The following is a 17,048-nucleotide window of genomic DNA, read 5'->3' as shown; positions in this document are numbered from 1 at the left end:
TGCACAAATACAAAAACCGCACTTGTAGAGGCCTGTTGAATGGGTGGCTTAAAGGAAAGATCCGAGTCAAAGGGTATTCCAAGCTTCCTCGCAGCCAAACTACAGACCATCCACAGTAACACTGTGATCAGCGAGTCTAAAGTTTATGAATTGGTTTGGTCTCAATTACGGATATGGAAATATGAACTCCTTCCAGACTTCTTGTCTCTGCTCTGTTCCCACTGGTTTCATAGTTGCATTGCTAGGAGTTATAAACAGTCCATGCTGCCAAATAATATTGCCTAAGTGTCTGTGTAAATTCTCATTCATCCAGGTCATTGTATCCAAGGTAGTTTTCTCTGTCAACTTGATGAGAATTGTCTTTATCTTGTTGTATGTGTTTTACCATATGTTCCTGACTTCTCTTAGAAGTTAGGCATGGTAGAGCCATTAGCAGATGTAACAAAGATTAGAGACATTCCTTTCACAGGATTGTTGTTTGTTGTTCCATTGTAATCTCAGGAGCCAGTCAGGCTGGGGGTGTTAAACACCCATTATAAACGGGACATCATGGTGGGGTTGGTGATCTTATTTGCATGAAGAATGGGAACTTTGATCTGGCCACCTGGGAAGATAATGGAGAAGAAGGACTGTACCAACACCAAATGGGACTGGAAGAAGAGGACGAGGTCATCCCAGCAGAGGATCTGGATTGGATTGCATGAACATTGTGAATTTGCATGTGTGTTACTATAAAAGACTGGGCCAAGGGATAGTTAGGTCGTCAGACTTCGTGCCCTGACAATTGACTCTGTTATTGTAGGGTTATGAACTGGCCCGGAGCTCTGTAATATTTGTATCTCGGATTGGTTCTATTGTTAAATACATTTTGAAATTGGCATTTTTCTTCTTTAAGTCTTCATTCAAATAACACGCGGATTAGCAGCTACATACGAGAGGTATTGCGATCCAACAAACTGCACTGGGTTTCTTCTCTTGAAGACGTTTCGCATTCTATCCAGAAGGCTTCTTCAGTTCTGAAATCGCTGGGGAGAGAGCTTGAAAATATATAGCCCCTGTGGACCATTTGCATGCTAATGATCTGGGTGGTCACCTGACAGTCGTTAGCAGGGTCATTGGTCGGGTCGTTCACCTAGTTTCTGTTGAGGTGTCTCCCCTTTGTCTGCTGGATCACATGGTGGTGAGTCACTGGGTCTCCTGGAATGGTGTGAATGTTTGTTTTGCTGTTGGAAGGAGTGGAGGACTGCATTGTATGTGGGTGATAGGAAGTGCCTCAGGCCACCACCTCTGTTTAAGGAAAAACCATCCTAAGGGAGGCATACATGAGGTGACACATGTCATATATAATCTGGTGGTTCTTGGCTATAGTTGAGTGGTCTGGTTCACTGTGTGGCATGTTTGCCATCAAGGTGCTAGTGAGATGGTCTGCTGGTGGCCTTGACCAGGTTTGTCCCACTGGAAGCCTTTTTTGGTGGTGTTGTGTCTCCATAGAGTTAGTCAGCGTGGCCGCACATCTTGCCTCACCCACCTGACGGTTCTCCACAGTTAATAATTCCATTTAATTCGGTGCCCCAGTTCTAATTAGGCAGAAGCTGTGGAGCCCTTTTGTCTCACGTTATTGTGAATAATGATTATTGGGTTTGAGAACAACAGTCTCGACAGTGGTAATTTCAACATTGTGTAACCTTTAAATAAAAAAAAACCTAACTAAAATCTTAACTATCTCCTTGGCCAAAACTCCCCAGGTGGTGTTGTAAGGCAGTTTAAAAAACACAGCCCCACATACCCCAAGAACTGTAAATCCCGACTGAGACATTCAAACAAACTTCCTCTGCTGCTGGTTAAGTGGGTCATCGTCACCTTCTGAAGAATTTTGGAGACAAAGGAAGTTTGGTGTAGACCTACACTTTGCTAAAGGAACTGGTTCACATTATGTTGTTTTATGCAAAGGTCCGATTGGCAGGTGTACATCAGGACCTGTTGTGACTGTAGGTTTTGATGATAGAGGTCATCTCACAATGGTCTCTAAGAGGTTAATGACTCAGCAAAGTCAAGGTACACAGCCTGTTTACACCCATCTTTCTCATGCATATGTATCAAACCATGTTTTCACAGTCAAATCTATTAAAGTCAAATGCTGTTGGGTTTTTTCTGCCTTGACTTTAAAACCTAAAGACAACCTTTTTTTCTCATAAGGGACCAAGGCTTGAACGTCACGTCATTGGTTGATAATGTAACCTAAAGCATGAAACAGTATATATAAGTCTCCTTAGCATATCAATATCAATATCAATCTTTATTTATATGGCACTTTTCATACGCTAGGTAGCACAAAGTGCCTCACAAAGGATAAAAACAGCAAAGAGAACAAGAGAATCAAGAAAAGGGCATACACACACACATGCATACAACACACTTACACACACACCCACACACACAAACAAGCTTAGACAAGCTGAGACATGGCTGGGCACCGAGACCTGAGGCGAAGGAGACGCCACCTTTGGAGGCCCACCAGGCCGAGGGAGGTCACGGTCCGTGACCTCAGGCGGTACCGCCACAAAGACCACCCCGACCCGGACAGACCGGAGGCTCCACACCAAAGCACAGAGCCCCCTAACCACCCAGGCCAGGGCCGACAATGGGACAGCACCCCCAGCGGTAGACCGGAAACATCTCCCAGTCTGGCAGGCCCCCATGAGGAAACACCATGAGGAAACACTGGAGCTAAAAACTGAAAGACTAAAACAGTAAATGGGATAAAAGGTGTAAAAGCTAAAAACTGAGGAACTAAGAATTGAAGGAGTAAAACAGTACTAAGACTAAAACAGACTAAAACAGTAAATGGGATAAAAGGTGTAAAGACTAAAAACTGAGAATAAGAACTGAGGGAGTAAAACAGTAAAAGTGTCAAGTAAAATAAGGATAAGACATAAAAAAGCATGAGGACATAAAATAAATTAAAAATAATCAGAAAATCAATTAAAGGCCTGATTTAAAAAGGTGTGTCTTGAGCCTCTTGAGCATAGGATAACAATGCTAGTATGAAAGGCTAATGAAGTGATCAACTATGGTGTTAAACAATTATGCCTAGTATGAACAAGGTTCTGACCATAAAGCCTTGTTTATATGATTAGTTGAGGGATTGTTGTCTTATTTCAAGTGGGGGGAGAAAATAAACAGGGTATTTTCTCAAATGCAATTATCGAGGGGGGCAACGATATGAGTTTTCCGGATTGTGTCTGCAATTTCCACCCATGGATCAGTGTGAAAGAAAACACAATATTTAGGGTTTTTTAATACCAATTGGTAACTAACATTGTAATTAAGAAATTGGTATAAGAGGAAAAGTACCATATGTGTACTGACAAAGTGATTGAGCTGAAGCCAACTTTGTGTACTTGGCTCACTTTTCTGAAAGGGTTGTCAGAAAGTTGTCACTACCAATACGGATCCAATTTTTTCTGCTTAAATGTCTTTTATCTGCTTCCTTGCTCTCTTTCCCTCTCGGTCTCAGTACTTGTCCTGACAAGAATAAATAGAGGAGTGTTTTGACAGTGCAAAGGGATTTTGTGTCCAGCACAGAGAAAATAACAGACTCCTTGACTGACTGTTTTGGTTTCCTTTCTTTAGCTGTATGACTACAACATAAACACGCTAATTCCCACAAAATTAGGTATAAAGTGGGGATTTGTTTAAGATACTGTCGCTTCTGTACCTTAAGTGGAGCCAGCTGAGGTGGTTAGGTCATCTGCTCAGGATACCTCCCAGGATTCTGCTGAGAGAAGTATTTCAAGCATGGTGGGCTGGGAGGAGACCTGGAGATACACCCAGGATACAGTGGAATGACTACATCGCCTCCTCTGTCCTCCCCTGAGGAGGTCGAGGAGGCTTATCAGGAGTGGATGTGTCAGCTGTCCTGCTGCTCAGGTGCTGCAAGAAGATGGGACATGTTTAGAATTATTGCATTGGAATTTTGTAATCAAGGATAACCCAAAATTCTCTGATGTCACGTTTTACTCGCACAATTGCAACACATGGAAAAACTACTGTCTTTACATCTTTAACGCTTATAACTATCAAACTGAAGCTGAAACTTTTTGTCTGTTCATGTGAATTGCTGGAACTGAGTATGTTCTTAAAATATGTTGCAAATGAATGCGCAACTAAACATCAGCAGGAAGAGCAAACCAGGATCCCGTAGACACAAACGTGCCTTCAATGAAAGGTGCCAACTGTCTTTACTGTGTTGTTAATCACTTGTCCTAAAAGACAATTCCTCATGAGACAACCATAAAAAAGAAGAGAGACAAATGGGTGTTGGCAAAAAAGAAGCAGAAATGGGGAGGGAGGGACTAATGGAAGCCGAACCCAGAGTGGGGCGTCAATAGATCCAAAAGTCAATGAGGAAAACAAGGCAGGGCACAAACCTTGAAGACATTTTGCAAGAAGCGCAGCCTTTAGGGTGTTTAATTTAGAGAATAGCTAACAGGCTATGAATTACACTATTCTAGTCTTGGTTTCAGAGGGCTTCTTTGACCATTGGAAAAGTGAGGGACAATCAGGTTAACCAAGCATAATTGCTTAATTTGACATAAAAAACAGACAAACAAACAAGCAAACATGAGCAAAAACTCTTGGACTGCTCAAAAAGGTGAAGCTATCACCAATAATGGCAACAGTTTGCAATGTGAGAATGAGTCAGAGACTCCTAAAGAAGACAAGAAGAAAGTTGAACTGGGGAAGAAGGTGACACTGCTCCGGGGAATCTCCATCATAGTTGGCATCATCATCGGTGCAGGCATCTTCATCTCTCCAAAGGGGATCCTGAAGAACTCAGGCAGCGTAGGAATGTCCCTGGTTGTATGGATTGCCTGTGGTGTCCTTTCACTGTTTGGTGAGTTGGTTTTAAGGTTTAACCAAGTTATGGTTTTCTTTGCACTTGAAAGTTTCATTGAATGCTAATAAGGTGTTGATGGAGGTGGACATGTTTGTGAAATACAATGTAAATACATGTATAAGAGGAATAAAGTCAAAGAAAAGAATACAGGGAAGTAACGTTTTTGATGAACACTGACCTTTGAAATTAGCGTTAACTCCTGGGAGTGTTTAGATTAATAGGTCCAACAGTTAAAGTATAATTAATATTTATTCTATGGAGAATGTGAAATGTCAATGATGCAACATCTTGTAAAAAAAAATAAGTTAGCCTTCATTTGAAAGATGGCTGAATGGATGCTCAAAGTCTGAGATTAAGATGAGCAGAATTATAATCTTTATCAGGTTATTTAATAGCCATTACTACTTTACCTTTCTAAAAATAATACAAAACATATGATATTCAGATTAAATCATGAAATTATTGTCAAATCCCAACTATTATTTCAATCATTACTGTATTTACTGTGTTCATTCAATCATTAAAAATGTAAAAAAAAAAGAGTGGTGTTCAAATAGCAATGAGACTTCTATGTATTTAAATCCAGACTGTTGGCATGACTACAATTACTAGAAGCTGAAATAGCAAAAGATGAGAGATGACAGAAACCGGTTAATCCTTCATGTTCCACCCTTGGTTTACACACACACACACACACACACACACACACACACATTGATCTCATTATTAAATCATAATAAAATAAATATGGATTATACCCAAAACTCCACAATACCTAATCGAACCTCAAACATAAGGTCAAAAAAACATACTCTTGGTGGAGACAGAATTGATCACCTCGGTCTGTCCAGGTGCCCTGTCCTACGCTGAGTTGGGGACTTGCATTAAGAAGTCCGGTGGCCATTACACATATATGCTGGAAGCCTTTGGACCTCAGATGGCTTTCGTAAGACTGTGGATTGAACTGATAGCTATAAGGTAATGTCACCACTTTTCACTCAAGCTATGACAGTAACACACACACACACACAACCAGCAACACTACTAATACTAATAATCAATGCCATTAGAACACAACAGATACTCATTATAATAAAAATAGCTGTCATATCCTCTCTATATAAAGTTTGTATGTTTTCCATGCGCCTGTGTGGTTTTCTTATGGTAGTCTCATCCCACAGTCAGAAACAACAGTGGAGCCCACAGGAGATATAATAGACCTGCATATTTGTTTGCTGTTTCATAATTACTCAAGCAAATGAAGTTCTGGCTTAGTTCTAGTTTTAGGAGGTGAAATGCAATGCTTTGCTCAGACCAGCGAGGCGAGAAAATGCTCCATTTGCAGCTGTGTGTACACAGTCAAGACCGAGCATTATAAACAGTCCAGTGGCTATCCAGAGCTGCCCAATTTTATGCTGGCCCCAGGCAACTGGGATAGAATGGAGACCATGGGAAATGAACAGAGACAGAGGCAGAAAATGAAAACAAGACCGAGGAACACAGAGGGAGATTTCCCTGTCTACCACAGCTTAGTGGCAGCTGTGGGAAATGAAGAGAAGGGAACTGATGAGCCATAAGATGAGCTTGTGTGGGACTCGCCAACCTTATTTGATTGTTATTGAAGCTAAGCTTATAGACTGCAACCTATCAGGATGGTAAAATGAGAACAGTGTGTGCAGGGTGCAGGGGCGTCGCAACAAAAGTGCTGGACAGTCTTGCAGCTTATTTTCAATATTAGACTTAATATTCGGGGTGCCAGAGTGATTATGAGGTTATGCATTCATATCCAATTTGCAAAAGTGTGACTTTCTTCATTTTAGAATTCTCTGTTATTTGTCTCCACCTTGGTTAAATATTTAGAGAAAAATTAACAAAGTGAAGAAGGAAAATTTATATTTGCTGTATGCACTGTATTTATTCCACTGCTGTTTGATCTGCTAGAACCTGGTCTGGAGATTGAAACTGCTGTCAGCTAATTAATGCAATATTCCTGGAGTTGTGATGTAAATGATGTAAACTGTGTGTCACTTGCAGGCCTGCAGCTATGGCAGTCATCTCATTGGCATTTGGTCAGTACATCCTGGAGCCGCTCTTCATGCCCTGTGATATTCCACCGCTCGCTGTCAAACTGGCCACGGCCATTGGCCTAAGTATGTTCCTCCAGTGACCTTCCAAGGTCACATTTGAAAATTAGAAGCGCTGAAGATGCAAAGTAATGACAAAGGGGTTGTTTTACCTTTATTTTAATTCCAAAAATTCCTCCCTCTTTTTCTTTGTAATGAATATTTGTGAAACAGCATGCAGCAAAATAAAGAGACTTCTTTGCAAGAACAAGCTAGTTAAAATGATAGATTAAGTGTTAACAACAGTAAAAGAATAGAATTCTGATTGATCACTCTTCTTCTGTCTCTGTCCCTTTAAGCTTCAGTTCTGTACTTGAACAGTATGAGTGTAACATGGACAGCAAGAATTCAGATTTTCCTCACATGTAGCAAACTGCTGGCCTTGGCTGTCATCATAGTTCCTGGAATGTATCAACTATTTAAAGGTAAAACACAATCACCATTTCTATCCCATTGTGTATATTCTATAGTCTCTGATCTGCAGCTTTTACAGAGAATGTTGGTAAGAGAGTCATAGAGATCACACGATGTCACACAGGGCTCACAAAGCTGTGAGCTTTGATCACAAATGTCTCTCATATTTATAGAAAAGCAGCAAATTCTTACGCTGACAGAGCTCCGACCAAGAGCCTGCAGGATGCTTATTGTTTAGCTGTGCAGGGACGTTCTAGATCTCCCACAGAGGACTCAGCTGCAACAATTAAAATGCATTTCTCTTCTCATCCAACTACATGCTCTGTAAATATAACCTCGCAAACCTCACCGGTGGTGGCACACAGCTGGTCGCAGCACGACTCAAATCAAGGCTCTTAGGGTGTTCTTCCGGGAGGAGTGTTGTCTGAGGGAGGGAATCACAGCAGCTCTCACATTTATTTTTCTGCTGTCAGTTAAGAGTAGCTCTCAGTCAGCTACTCAAGACTGCAGAGGAATGCTAAGGAGACTTATATATACTGTTTCAAGAGTGCAGCCTCTGTCCGGACTGGATGAAGGGGATTGATAAGATATTGGGTTGAAATCCCCACCTGAACGAAACCTGACTGCCTGGACTGTTGTGTCACTTTGGACACACCTTATTCAATGCAGTTTCTTTATTTTCATGACTATTTACATTGTAGATTCTCACTAAAGGCATCAAAACTATGAATGGAAGCATGAGGAATTATGTATTTAACAAAAAAGTGTGAAATAACTGAAAACATGTCTGATATTATTGTTTCTTCAAGGTAGCTGCTCGTTGCTAGCGCTGCAGAACCTTGGTGCTTCCTGAGGTGGTCACCTGGAAAGGTTTTCACTCCACAGGTGGACCTTGTCAGGGTTACTAGTGGAATCTTGTGCCTGATTAATGGGGTTGGGACCATCAGTAGTGTTGTGCAGGAGTCAGGTTGTTACACAGCCGACAGCCCTGTTGGACAACTGTTAGAATTCATATTATGGCAAGAACCAATAAACTAAGGGAAGATAATTAAGTGGCCATGAATAAGACAGAAAAAATGAAGGCCAGTCAGTCCAGAAAAGGCAGTGAATGAGAAGGTGTGTCCAAACTTTTGGTCTGTACTATATGTACCCTGTTCGTACTTGTTGCTAGTTCATCATCTGAATGCAATTACAAATAGCTACTGTTGTCATATTAGCCTAATATATTTAGGCAAGCAGGGGTAAAATGGTAAAAAGAATGTTTGTGATTTCAGGAGAGACCAAGAACTTTGAGAATGCCTTTGATGTCAGCGCTATAAAACTGTCTGAAATTCCATTGGCTTTCTACTCTGGAATGTATGCATATTCTGGATGGTGGGTATTGTCCTCATGCACACGGACACAGTTCAGTGGTCCTGGCTTGAACAATAAAAAACAAACTTTTTTTTGCAGGTTTTATTTAAACTTTGTAACAGAAGAAGTAGAAAATGTTGAGCGGTAAGTTTAACATGAGTGCTATTATTTACAGGCGTCTGTCCGTCTGTCAGTCTGTCTGTCAGTCTGTCTGTCTGTCTGTCTGTCTGTCTGGCTGGCTGTCTGGCTGTCTGTCTGGCTGTCTGTCTGTCTGTCTGTCTGTCTGTCTGTCTGTCTGTCTGTCTGGCTGGCTGGCTGGCTGGCTGGCTTCTGCTAGTGCCTAGTGAGTCAGTAAACGGTTATGTCATTTCTTCTTCTACATAGTTATATAGTCAACCTGGAGACAAAGGGCATTCTTGCATCTGGAACCTGATGACCCCCTATCCTGACCCCCACATATAAAATACAATTTTTTGTTAGTTTGCGCAAATGCAGGGCTGACAAAGTTAACCTTTCAGTCTTGTTTGCGATGTCTATGTTACCTGGGGGTCCTGAGCTAACATGCCTCATAGTGTGTGTGTGAGCTCGATAAAATTGGAGTAATAAAGAAAGAGACAAGCCTTAATCTGGCTTTAGTGACACCAGATACTGTGAAGCACATTTCTCCCATTAGGATCAGCCACAGGATGTTTGGGATTAAGCGTAGATGAGGATGGACACAGTAAATAACAGTAAAACACAGTAAATAACCTGAGCTGATTCCAAATTCAAAGCCATTATATATTAAAGTATCAATGATGAAATATGCAAGCAAACAAACACCAAACCAACAAAATCTCAAAGCAGCACAAAGACAAAAGCTGCTTAATTTACAGTCAACACTACCATAGAATAAATGCAAAGCTTTCCGGTCACACTCGTCTGCTACTTCACCAACAAAGTCTCCTAATTGATGAGGTTGATTTTCAGTTTGCAGCTTGAAATGCTCAGGGTGGCTTCGGCAGATGTTCTGCTGCCCCACTTAAGCGGCTTTTACAGGCTCATTTTTTTTAAAATAGCAGTTATAAAGTTTGTCCCCAAACCAAAGAAATCTTTAATGTTTATTCCTGTGCAGATATTTACCTTTAATTGAGAATAATGTTGAATTATCTTGGTGGCAGCACCAATTCAGTCTGCAGGGGATTATGGTGGGAGGGCTTCCTGTTCAAATCCATGTTTGTCTATTGCTGGGGTATTTCTGGAGCACTGCCGAGGTGCCCTTGAGCCTTGAGAGCCCCCAGATGCGCAGAGCGGCTGTCTGGTGCAGTTTAGTCACTCTGACAACTCTCCTTCGAAGGTTTCCTGCGCATCGGTTTAATCAGGGATTAAACCGGGATTCTTTTTCTACCCCTTTCAAGTTTCTGTACATTCCATTTGAATTAATATGACAAATGCTATGAGGTTATATGTTTTAAAAATAGAACTAAAATAAAGAAAACAACAGCAAAAAAACCCAGGAACCTGCAGGAAATCCGTTGTCTCTGTTGACGAGGTCACCGTTGAGAATAAAAAAGATTTCTAAAGAGCATAAGTGGCATATGCTTATTCTATGACATCTCCCACTTCTGTATTTCTCCCACTTTCAGAACTGTACCTTTAGCCATCTTCATCTCCATGGCAATTGTGACTACCTGTTATGTGCTGACCAACGTGGCGTACTACACTGTGATGTCTGCTGAGGAGCTCCTGAATTCCCAAGCCGTCGCTGTGGTAGGCAGCACTATATCACACTGGATAGAATTCAAATCACGTCCCTTGTAGACTGTGTTGTAACTGATTACATCCAGATAACGGGATGTTGAAAATGACTGTATTTACTATGGTTTTCATTAGAAAACGAGTCCTTCAGGACAGATTTTGGCAGGGAAAAGGCATATTTGAAAAATCCTTTATTTGGGAAGGTCGAGAACAGGGATGGGGTGGAAGCTTATGCATAAAGAGCCTCATCCATTTCACCTGAGGTAGCTTCTCTTTAACATGTGATTATTAGTGAAAAGATGTCTTTGAGCTCAGCTTCCCAGCAGCTGTGATTGTTTCAGCTCATAATAATGCTAATCACATCAGCTACACCCTCCTATAACCTAAACCATTGCTGCTCTCAGTGCTGCTGTAAGTCTAATGCTCAGCCATACGTATTCACCGCAGCTTCTCTAATCTTTCCTAATGCAGTTAGTTTCATTGCCCGTGTATGATGAGGGATTGAAGTGCCTTAAGAAAGGTGTTGAAAGCATTTATCTGTTCTTAGAAGGCTGCAATGCTAAGTGAATTACTCTGCACCTTCTTTCCTGCAGACATCTGATAAAAGTTTACGCTTCAAATTTAATTTGAGACTTTCTGCAACTTGACGTTGAGAGGAGAATGACCAGAGAAATATGAGCAAAATATGCCCAAACCACTGAATATCTGTTGAATTTTTAAGCCACACACAGGAGTTGAGTGAAAGGTAGTGAAATGATGTCATCTGTCCAACACCGCAGATTGTAAACACACACAACAAAAGAGAAATATGCATCACAAGCCAGTCAGAAAGCACACAAGTGACGCATAAATGATACCACACTTGTGCTATTACAATACTGTGTATTGTGAATCCATCGCTGTTGGATCCCCAAAATCATCTTTTGTCCGGCGCGCTAACTGTAAGAAATGTTCCAATGAGGAATGTTAATATGAACACGTTTTAAGTAAGTATGTAGACATATCTTCTTAAAAATGTGAAGTCACTGCATGCATCCGTTCCCTTCAATGTTGAAGGCACAGATTCACTTTGAGATTTCTGTATTTCCCTGTATTTAATTCTGTGGAATGCTGTTTCAGACTTTTGCTGAGAAGATGCTGGGGAAGTTTTCCATAGCCGTCCCAGTGTTTGTGGCGTTGTCCTGTTATGGCTCAATGAATGGAGGAGTTTTTGCCTTGTCAAGGTACATCTGTTGGACTTCAACTGCCTAAAAGTGTTTTATTTAAAGATGTTTTGGCTTTTTTTCACCGATATCTGACATCATTATTGTCCAAGTCTTGATTTTGCGATACCAATACACTACCGATATCTGTGCTGTCCTATTGAAATCGGACATATCTCCTGTCTTGGGATCAATATATTATGCACACTGTGGATGAACAAATATTAAATTTTCTAAAACTACACATCACACCTGTCACATTTTAAGTGAGAGGAGACGGAGCTGAATGGTTTCATGCAGAATACGTGCATGTTAGATTTCGAACCGATGACAATAATTTCTAATGTTACATTGTAATGCCTATATTGGCGGATGATAGCGGTAGGCCGATACTGGACGTTTTATCCAGTGGCGACTGCAGAGCAATGGTGAAAGAATGATGAATGAAATTATGGTTTTATGGTTTTTTAATTTTGTTTTTAGAATGTTCTATGTGGCGTCCCGTGAAGGCCATCTTCCTCAGGTTTTATCTATGGTCCACATCCGCAGACACACTCCACTGGCAGCTGTTCTAACCCTGGTCAGTTTACTCATCTTACATCCTGATAACAATGTTTGTCAGGCACAACATTATGTCTCCTGATAGGTGAAGTGAACAACACTGATTGCTGGAGCATATTAGGGAACAAATACACATTTTCACTTGGGAAAAATGGTGTAAGTGTAACTCGCTCCAGAACTGCTGCTCCAAAGTAGACCAACAGGGTCATTGGTGGCCACGGCTCTGTGAAGGCCCATTATCATTGGTCCGACCAACTCTAGCTTACACTTCTAAAGAACTTAATGCTGGTTCTGGTACCAAGGCATCTGCATAGAGCAATGGAGACCAGTCAAGGTGCCCATGCTGACCCCTGCCCCCCACTGAGTGTACCAACAATGGGCAAGCGAGGCCAGGACCAGGGAGCATTGGAAGAAGGTGTTGTGGGCTGATGAATCACAAATTCTTTGACATCATGTTGATAGCTCTGTGTGTGTGTGTGTCTGTGTTTGAGTTGTTTAATCAAGGAACAAATAGCATCAAAAACACACTATGGGCAGTAGGCAAGGCCCTCACAGGCAATGTGATGCTTTGGACAATGTTCTGCAGGGAATCCTTGGGTCTTAGCTTCGGCAGGAGTGGTGTGAAGAGTGCAGAAACCAGTTTGAGGCTTCCAAATTCCCCAGATCGCAATCTAATTGTGCATCTGTGGGATGTATTGGACAAACAAGTCAGATTCACAGAGGCTCCACTTTGCAAATCGCAGGACTTAAAGGATCTGTTGCTATCCTCTTAGTGCCAGATACCACAGCTTCCCTTCAGGGGTCTAGTGGGGTTTGTGCCTCGACTGCTCATGATGAATGCTCAGCATTAGGCAGGTGGTCAGAATTTTATGCCTGAAATTACATGTAACGGAAGCAGTTTTGCTGAAATAAAGTGGTATTGATTAATTGTGTGTTTGTGTGTGGCCACAGTACCCTCTCACCATGCTGCAGCTGTTTGTTGGAGACATTTACAGCCTTCTGAATTTCATGAGCTTCCTGCGTTGGCTGTTCATCGGTCTTGTTGTCCTGGGTTTAATCTACCTCCGGTTTACCAAACCCGACCTCCCACGCCCTTTTAAGGTCAGATATTGAGCAGAAATCCGACATCACCTAAGCCGCCTACTTTTTTGAACTCTTAATTTTTATGGTCATCTTTGTGTATCACGTTAAATAGTAACTCCTGGTTTGTCCACAGGTCCCTCTCTTCTTCCCGGTGGTGTTCTGTATCACGTCCTTCCTCATGGTCTTCCTGTCTCTGTACGCAGACCCGGTCAACACAGGAATAGGATGCGGGATTTGCCTCACTAGCATTCCTGCTTACTTCATGTTCATTTATTTTGAAAACAGACCGAAGTGGCTCCAGCAGATTTTAGGTAGGTCACATCATAAGGTGGGTTTGATTTGAAAGCCCGAACCATCCAGTTTTATTTCACGGCTGCTTAAGTTAAAACAGAATAATGAGCTTGGCACTTTTCATTGTTGTCAGATGAACCTCCATTACAGAGGCTGATCCCTTTTCACTGTCTAATTAGCAAAACTTGACTTCACCTTGAAGACAAGGAGACGTGAGCTGATTTTAAGCCGTGCTGTTTTTGTTTTGGTCCTCAGATTCCTTGAACAGAACCTTGCAGATCATCCTCATGGTCGTCCCTCCTGAGAAGTAATTTGCCGCATCCACTTGAAAACACATTTGCCCGACTCCAGTTATTAAAATTGAATGAAGTGAATTCTTTTGCACATGTTGTGAAGTGTTCATGACCCATGGAGCAGCCCATCCCCAGTGGATGATCAAATGTTTTACCCTCGCTTCTGCGGAGTGTACCTGTCATCTGTTTCTGAACTCCTGATGATTGGAATGCAAATTAAAATATGTCACTCGAAAGTTACACTTTACTTCAGTTGCTAACCTCATTTAATGTTACACAGTCTTGAGAAGATAGTTTATTCTAAAGGTAATTACGGCTCTTGTTATAATTCTTAAAGTGTTGGATATATGTAGAATATGTAGTGACTGTGATTAAATTAACAGAGATTTGCTGCTTCTTATTCAAAAAGTACAGAATTTTCCATGTAATTGTTTTTCATTTCGAGCACTTCCCCGACCTGATGTGAACTCTTGTCCTCCGCTGTACTGTGGTCGACTCGCATTTCACATTATCCTGCCAGACTGAAGCAGGACCATCATTTTCCCTCGCACATCAGGAATGATGCAGAATGGCTCTTTGTACTGTGTGTGCACACGCGCGCGTGTGTGTGCGCGCTTGCGCTCGTGTGTGTTTGATGTGGCTGCATGCCATTTCCCCTGGGTGGGATTTGCAGGTAATCTGTCTGTGTAACTGCTGCCCTGTGGCACACTGCAGTCCCTCTTAGCTCCGTGTCCTGTAAATGGAGGGCTTTTACTGCTGATGAGAGAATGGCAGAATGGAGACAAAATGCCCAGGAGCTTCCACTTTAGCACAAAGCCATAAAGAAAGCAGGATTAAACACAGCTAGTATTTGCCTTTAAAAAGAAAAAAAGACAGCCCATGATCTTAGAACCTCTATCTATCTATCTATCTATCTATCTATCTATCTATCTATCTATCTATCTATCTATCTATCTATCTATCTATCTATCTATCTATCTATCTATCTATCTATCTATCTATCTGTACTTGTTTAGCAACATTATCGTTTCATATTTCCCTTCAGCTCAAACAGGTCAGTCTTTAAATCTTTCCACAATCTTTCTTTAACACACAGCTAGAGTTGTGTTTGCAAGTTTGTTGAAATTTGTGTAATTTGTTTTGAAGCAGGATTTTGCCTTTTTTAGTTTTTGACACAGAGAAAAGGCTTTTCTTGCTGTTCTATTATTTTTTGGGAAGGTCTGTGTGCACTGCTTAAGCCAGCCTGGAAACATGCACCCTCACTCTTCTAAGAAATGAGAGCAGCATGAGGGCTTCCAGCTGATGAGCTGCTGAAATATATCACAGTGAATGTCCTAAACAAAACTCACTATATCTAACCTGCTCATTAAAGCCAGCAAACATGGGGAATGCTTTTTTTCAAACATCAGAATTTATATATTCAAAGGAAATGTGAAGACAGTGATGGCTGCAGCAACATGAGTGTAAGCTGTAAAGATAAAAAGTCTTGTAAACTTGATGCAGGGTGTGATCTCTATGTTTTTTTAAAGTTATGTGCCGCTAAAATGAGTCTTTTACTGCATTGTCACAGAGCTAGAGGTGATACCATGCACATACTGCAAAGATTCAGGAAAACTGCAGATCACAGTTGTTTCAACATGGTTAAAAGAACTAACTGTTGTGCACATTTCACACAATAAGTCAGAAACTTTCATAAGGACTGAAATTTGTTTTTATATATTTGCATTACAGTAAAATTAATATAGTATATATTTTTACACACCAGTGAAAGTCCCATGCTGTTAGAAATAGTATAGCAATATGTGTTGATGTGTGTATCTCCTTTTGTTTGTTTCCTTGTTAATGCCCTTATCTGTATATCTGTTACCATTAAATTTTCACAAGTCCCCAATCCACCATACAGTGACTAGTTATAGTATTATTCTACCAGATCCTCCCCAACTGCTGCTTTTGATTATTTCTGACTTCTATTGCATTGAACCCAAATCCCTGATTTAACAGTGTGTCTCAGGGTTTCTTCACAGACGACTTGAATGGGGAAAAGTCCCAGTTGGAGCTCAGGGACAAACTTACAGAGGCAGAACCTTTGTACCATTTATTTTTACCAATGGATGGAATGTGCAAAGAAATGATAAGCTGGTCATATAGCCATGAATGAAGAAATATAAAAAATAAAATAGATTATTGATGAAGACTGAGTGAATGTTGTCAGTCATCCAGGTCGAAGAGCTCTTCTATTCAGCTTAAAATAGCTCAAATGGACTCTCTGTAGTTGAGCTATTAGAGGTTGCAAAACACGCACACACACACACACACACACACACGCGCGCACACACGTGAGTAATTACTGATTTCAAGAGGTGAATAATAGCAAAACCGAGTGTAGTTTCTGGCAAAAATGGAAATAGGACTTTTTATCCGCAAGATTTCAGAGATCCCGATGTCATTCCTCCAAAAGTCACTTGGGGGCGCTGCAGTGCTTCTTAACTGTGGGACGTGTTTTCACACGTCAACAGGAGAAAGGAGCAGTGAATAACGCCAAAGACACCCAACACATGAGAAGACAGAGACAAGATTTATTTTTATTAAACTAAATAGTTGAAATGATCTGAGCTTTTACTCAAATCCAATCGAGAATGTAAATAGCCTAATAAGAAGTTTAGATGCACTAATAGCCAGAGTTATCATATCTTGTCTGCTGATAAGATGCTGATTACAGTTTCCACCAGGATTTGGCACATGCCCACAGTAGCATAAACTGGTCCAGTAACAAAAGTACTCCTGTGCTTGACTAGTGTAATCTAATCCATTTAGTCAAGTGGAAAATGATAGACACCACGCCCAACAAAGCAGATGACCTGAAGGCTGCTATCACTTTTAAGAACCCTAACATTTCTGTTTAAGATATCCTTATTTATGAGTCGTATGTAATATTTTGATTACATTATATGCAAGCCATAATCCTCAAACCTTCAAGAAATAAAGGTTTGAAATATTTCCTTCCATATAATGTGTGTGTTTCACTTTATGAAAGGAGTGACAACAAATTTTGGGCCAGTAGTTCCAGGATTTCTGCACTGACTCAATACAG

The 17,048-nt window shown here is 41.0% G+C and overlaps 1 protein-coding gene and 1 long non-coding RNA gene across 2 annotated transcripts; one reads left to right on the top strand and one right to left on the bottom strand.

Annotated features, from left to right (window-relative positions):
* Positions 1 to 4,402: 4,402 nt before the first annotated feature.
* Positions 4,403 to 14,373, top strand: slc7a11 (solute carrier family 7 member 11). The gene is made up of 12 exons (XM_057043421.1): positions 4,403 to 4,897; positions 5,752 to 5,878; positions 6,935 to 7,050; positions 7,323 to 7,448; positions 8,712 to 8,811; positions 8,890 to 8,934; positions 10,416 to 10,539; positions 11,647 to 11,750; positions 12,213 to 12,309; positions 13,242 to 13,391; positions 13,507 to 13,684; positions 13,920 to 14,373. Exons 1-12 carry the CDS (start codon positions 4,624 to 4,626, stop codon positions 13,973 to 13,975), a joined length of 1,497 nt encoding a protein of 498 aa, XP_056899401.1. The 5' UTR covers positions 4,403 to 4,623; the 3' UTR covers positions 13,976 to 14,373.
* A 445-nt stretch (positions 14,374 to 14,818) lies between these two features.
* On the bottom strand, positions 14,819 to 15,218 carry LOC130531412 (uncharacterized). The gene is made up of 2 exons (XR_008952095.1): positions 15,034 to 15,218; positions 14,819 to 14,964 (listed from the first exon to the last, which is right to left on the bottom strand). It is a non-coding gene; the product is annotated as an uncharacterized LOC130531412 (long non-coding RNA).
* Between the last annotated feature and the right edge of the window lie 1,830 nt (positions 15,219 to 17,048).

This window comes from Takifugu flavidus, chromosome 9 (genome assembly GCF_003711565.1).
Source record: "Takifugu flavidus isolate HTHZ2018 chromosome 9, ASM371156v2, whole genome shotgun sequence".
NCBI classification, from domain to species: Eukaryota; Metazoa; Chordata; class Actinopteri; order Tetraodontiformes; family Tetraodontidae; genus Takifugu; species Takifugu flavidus.
Note: the sequence above shows the minus strand (reverse complement) of the source record. Positions and strands in the feature narration are given on the sequence as shown.

What these genes read in the sequence shown, in the direction of transcription:
- slc7a11 (XM_057043421.1), top strand. Translation starts at nt 4,624, where the DNA reads ATGAGCAAAAACTCTTGGACTGCTCAAAAAGGTGAAGCTATCACCAAT. An exon ending in TGGTGTCCTTTCACTGTTTG is followed by an intron (nt 4,898 to 5,751) that starts GTGAGTTGGTTT and finishes CGGTCTGTCCAG; the next exon opens with GTGCCCTGTCCTACGCTGAG. An exon ending in GAAGTAGAAAATGTTGAGCG is followed by an intron (nt 8,935 to 10,415) that starts GTAAGTTTAACA and finishes TCCCACTTTCAG; the next exon opens with AACTGTACCTTTAGCCATCT.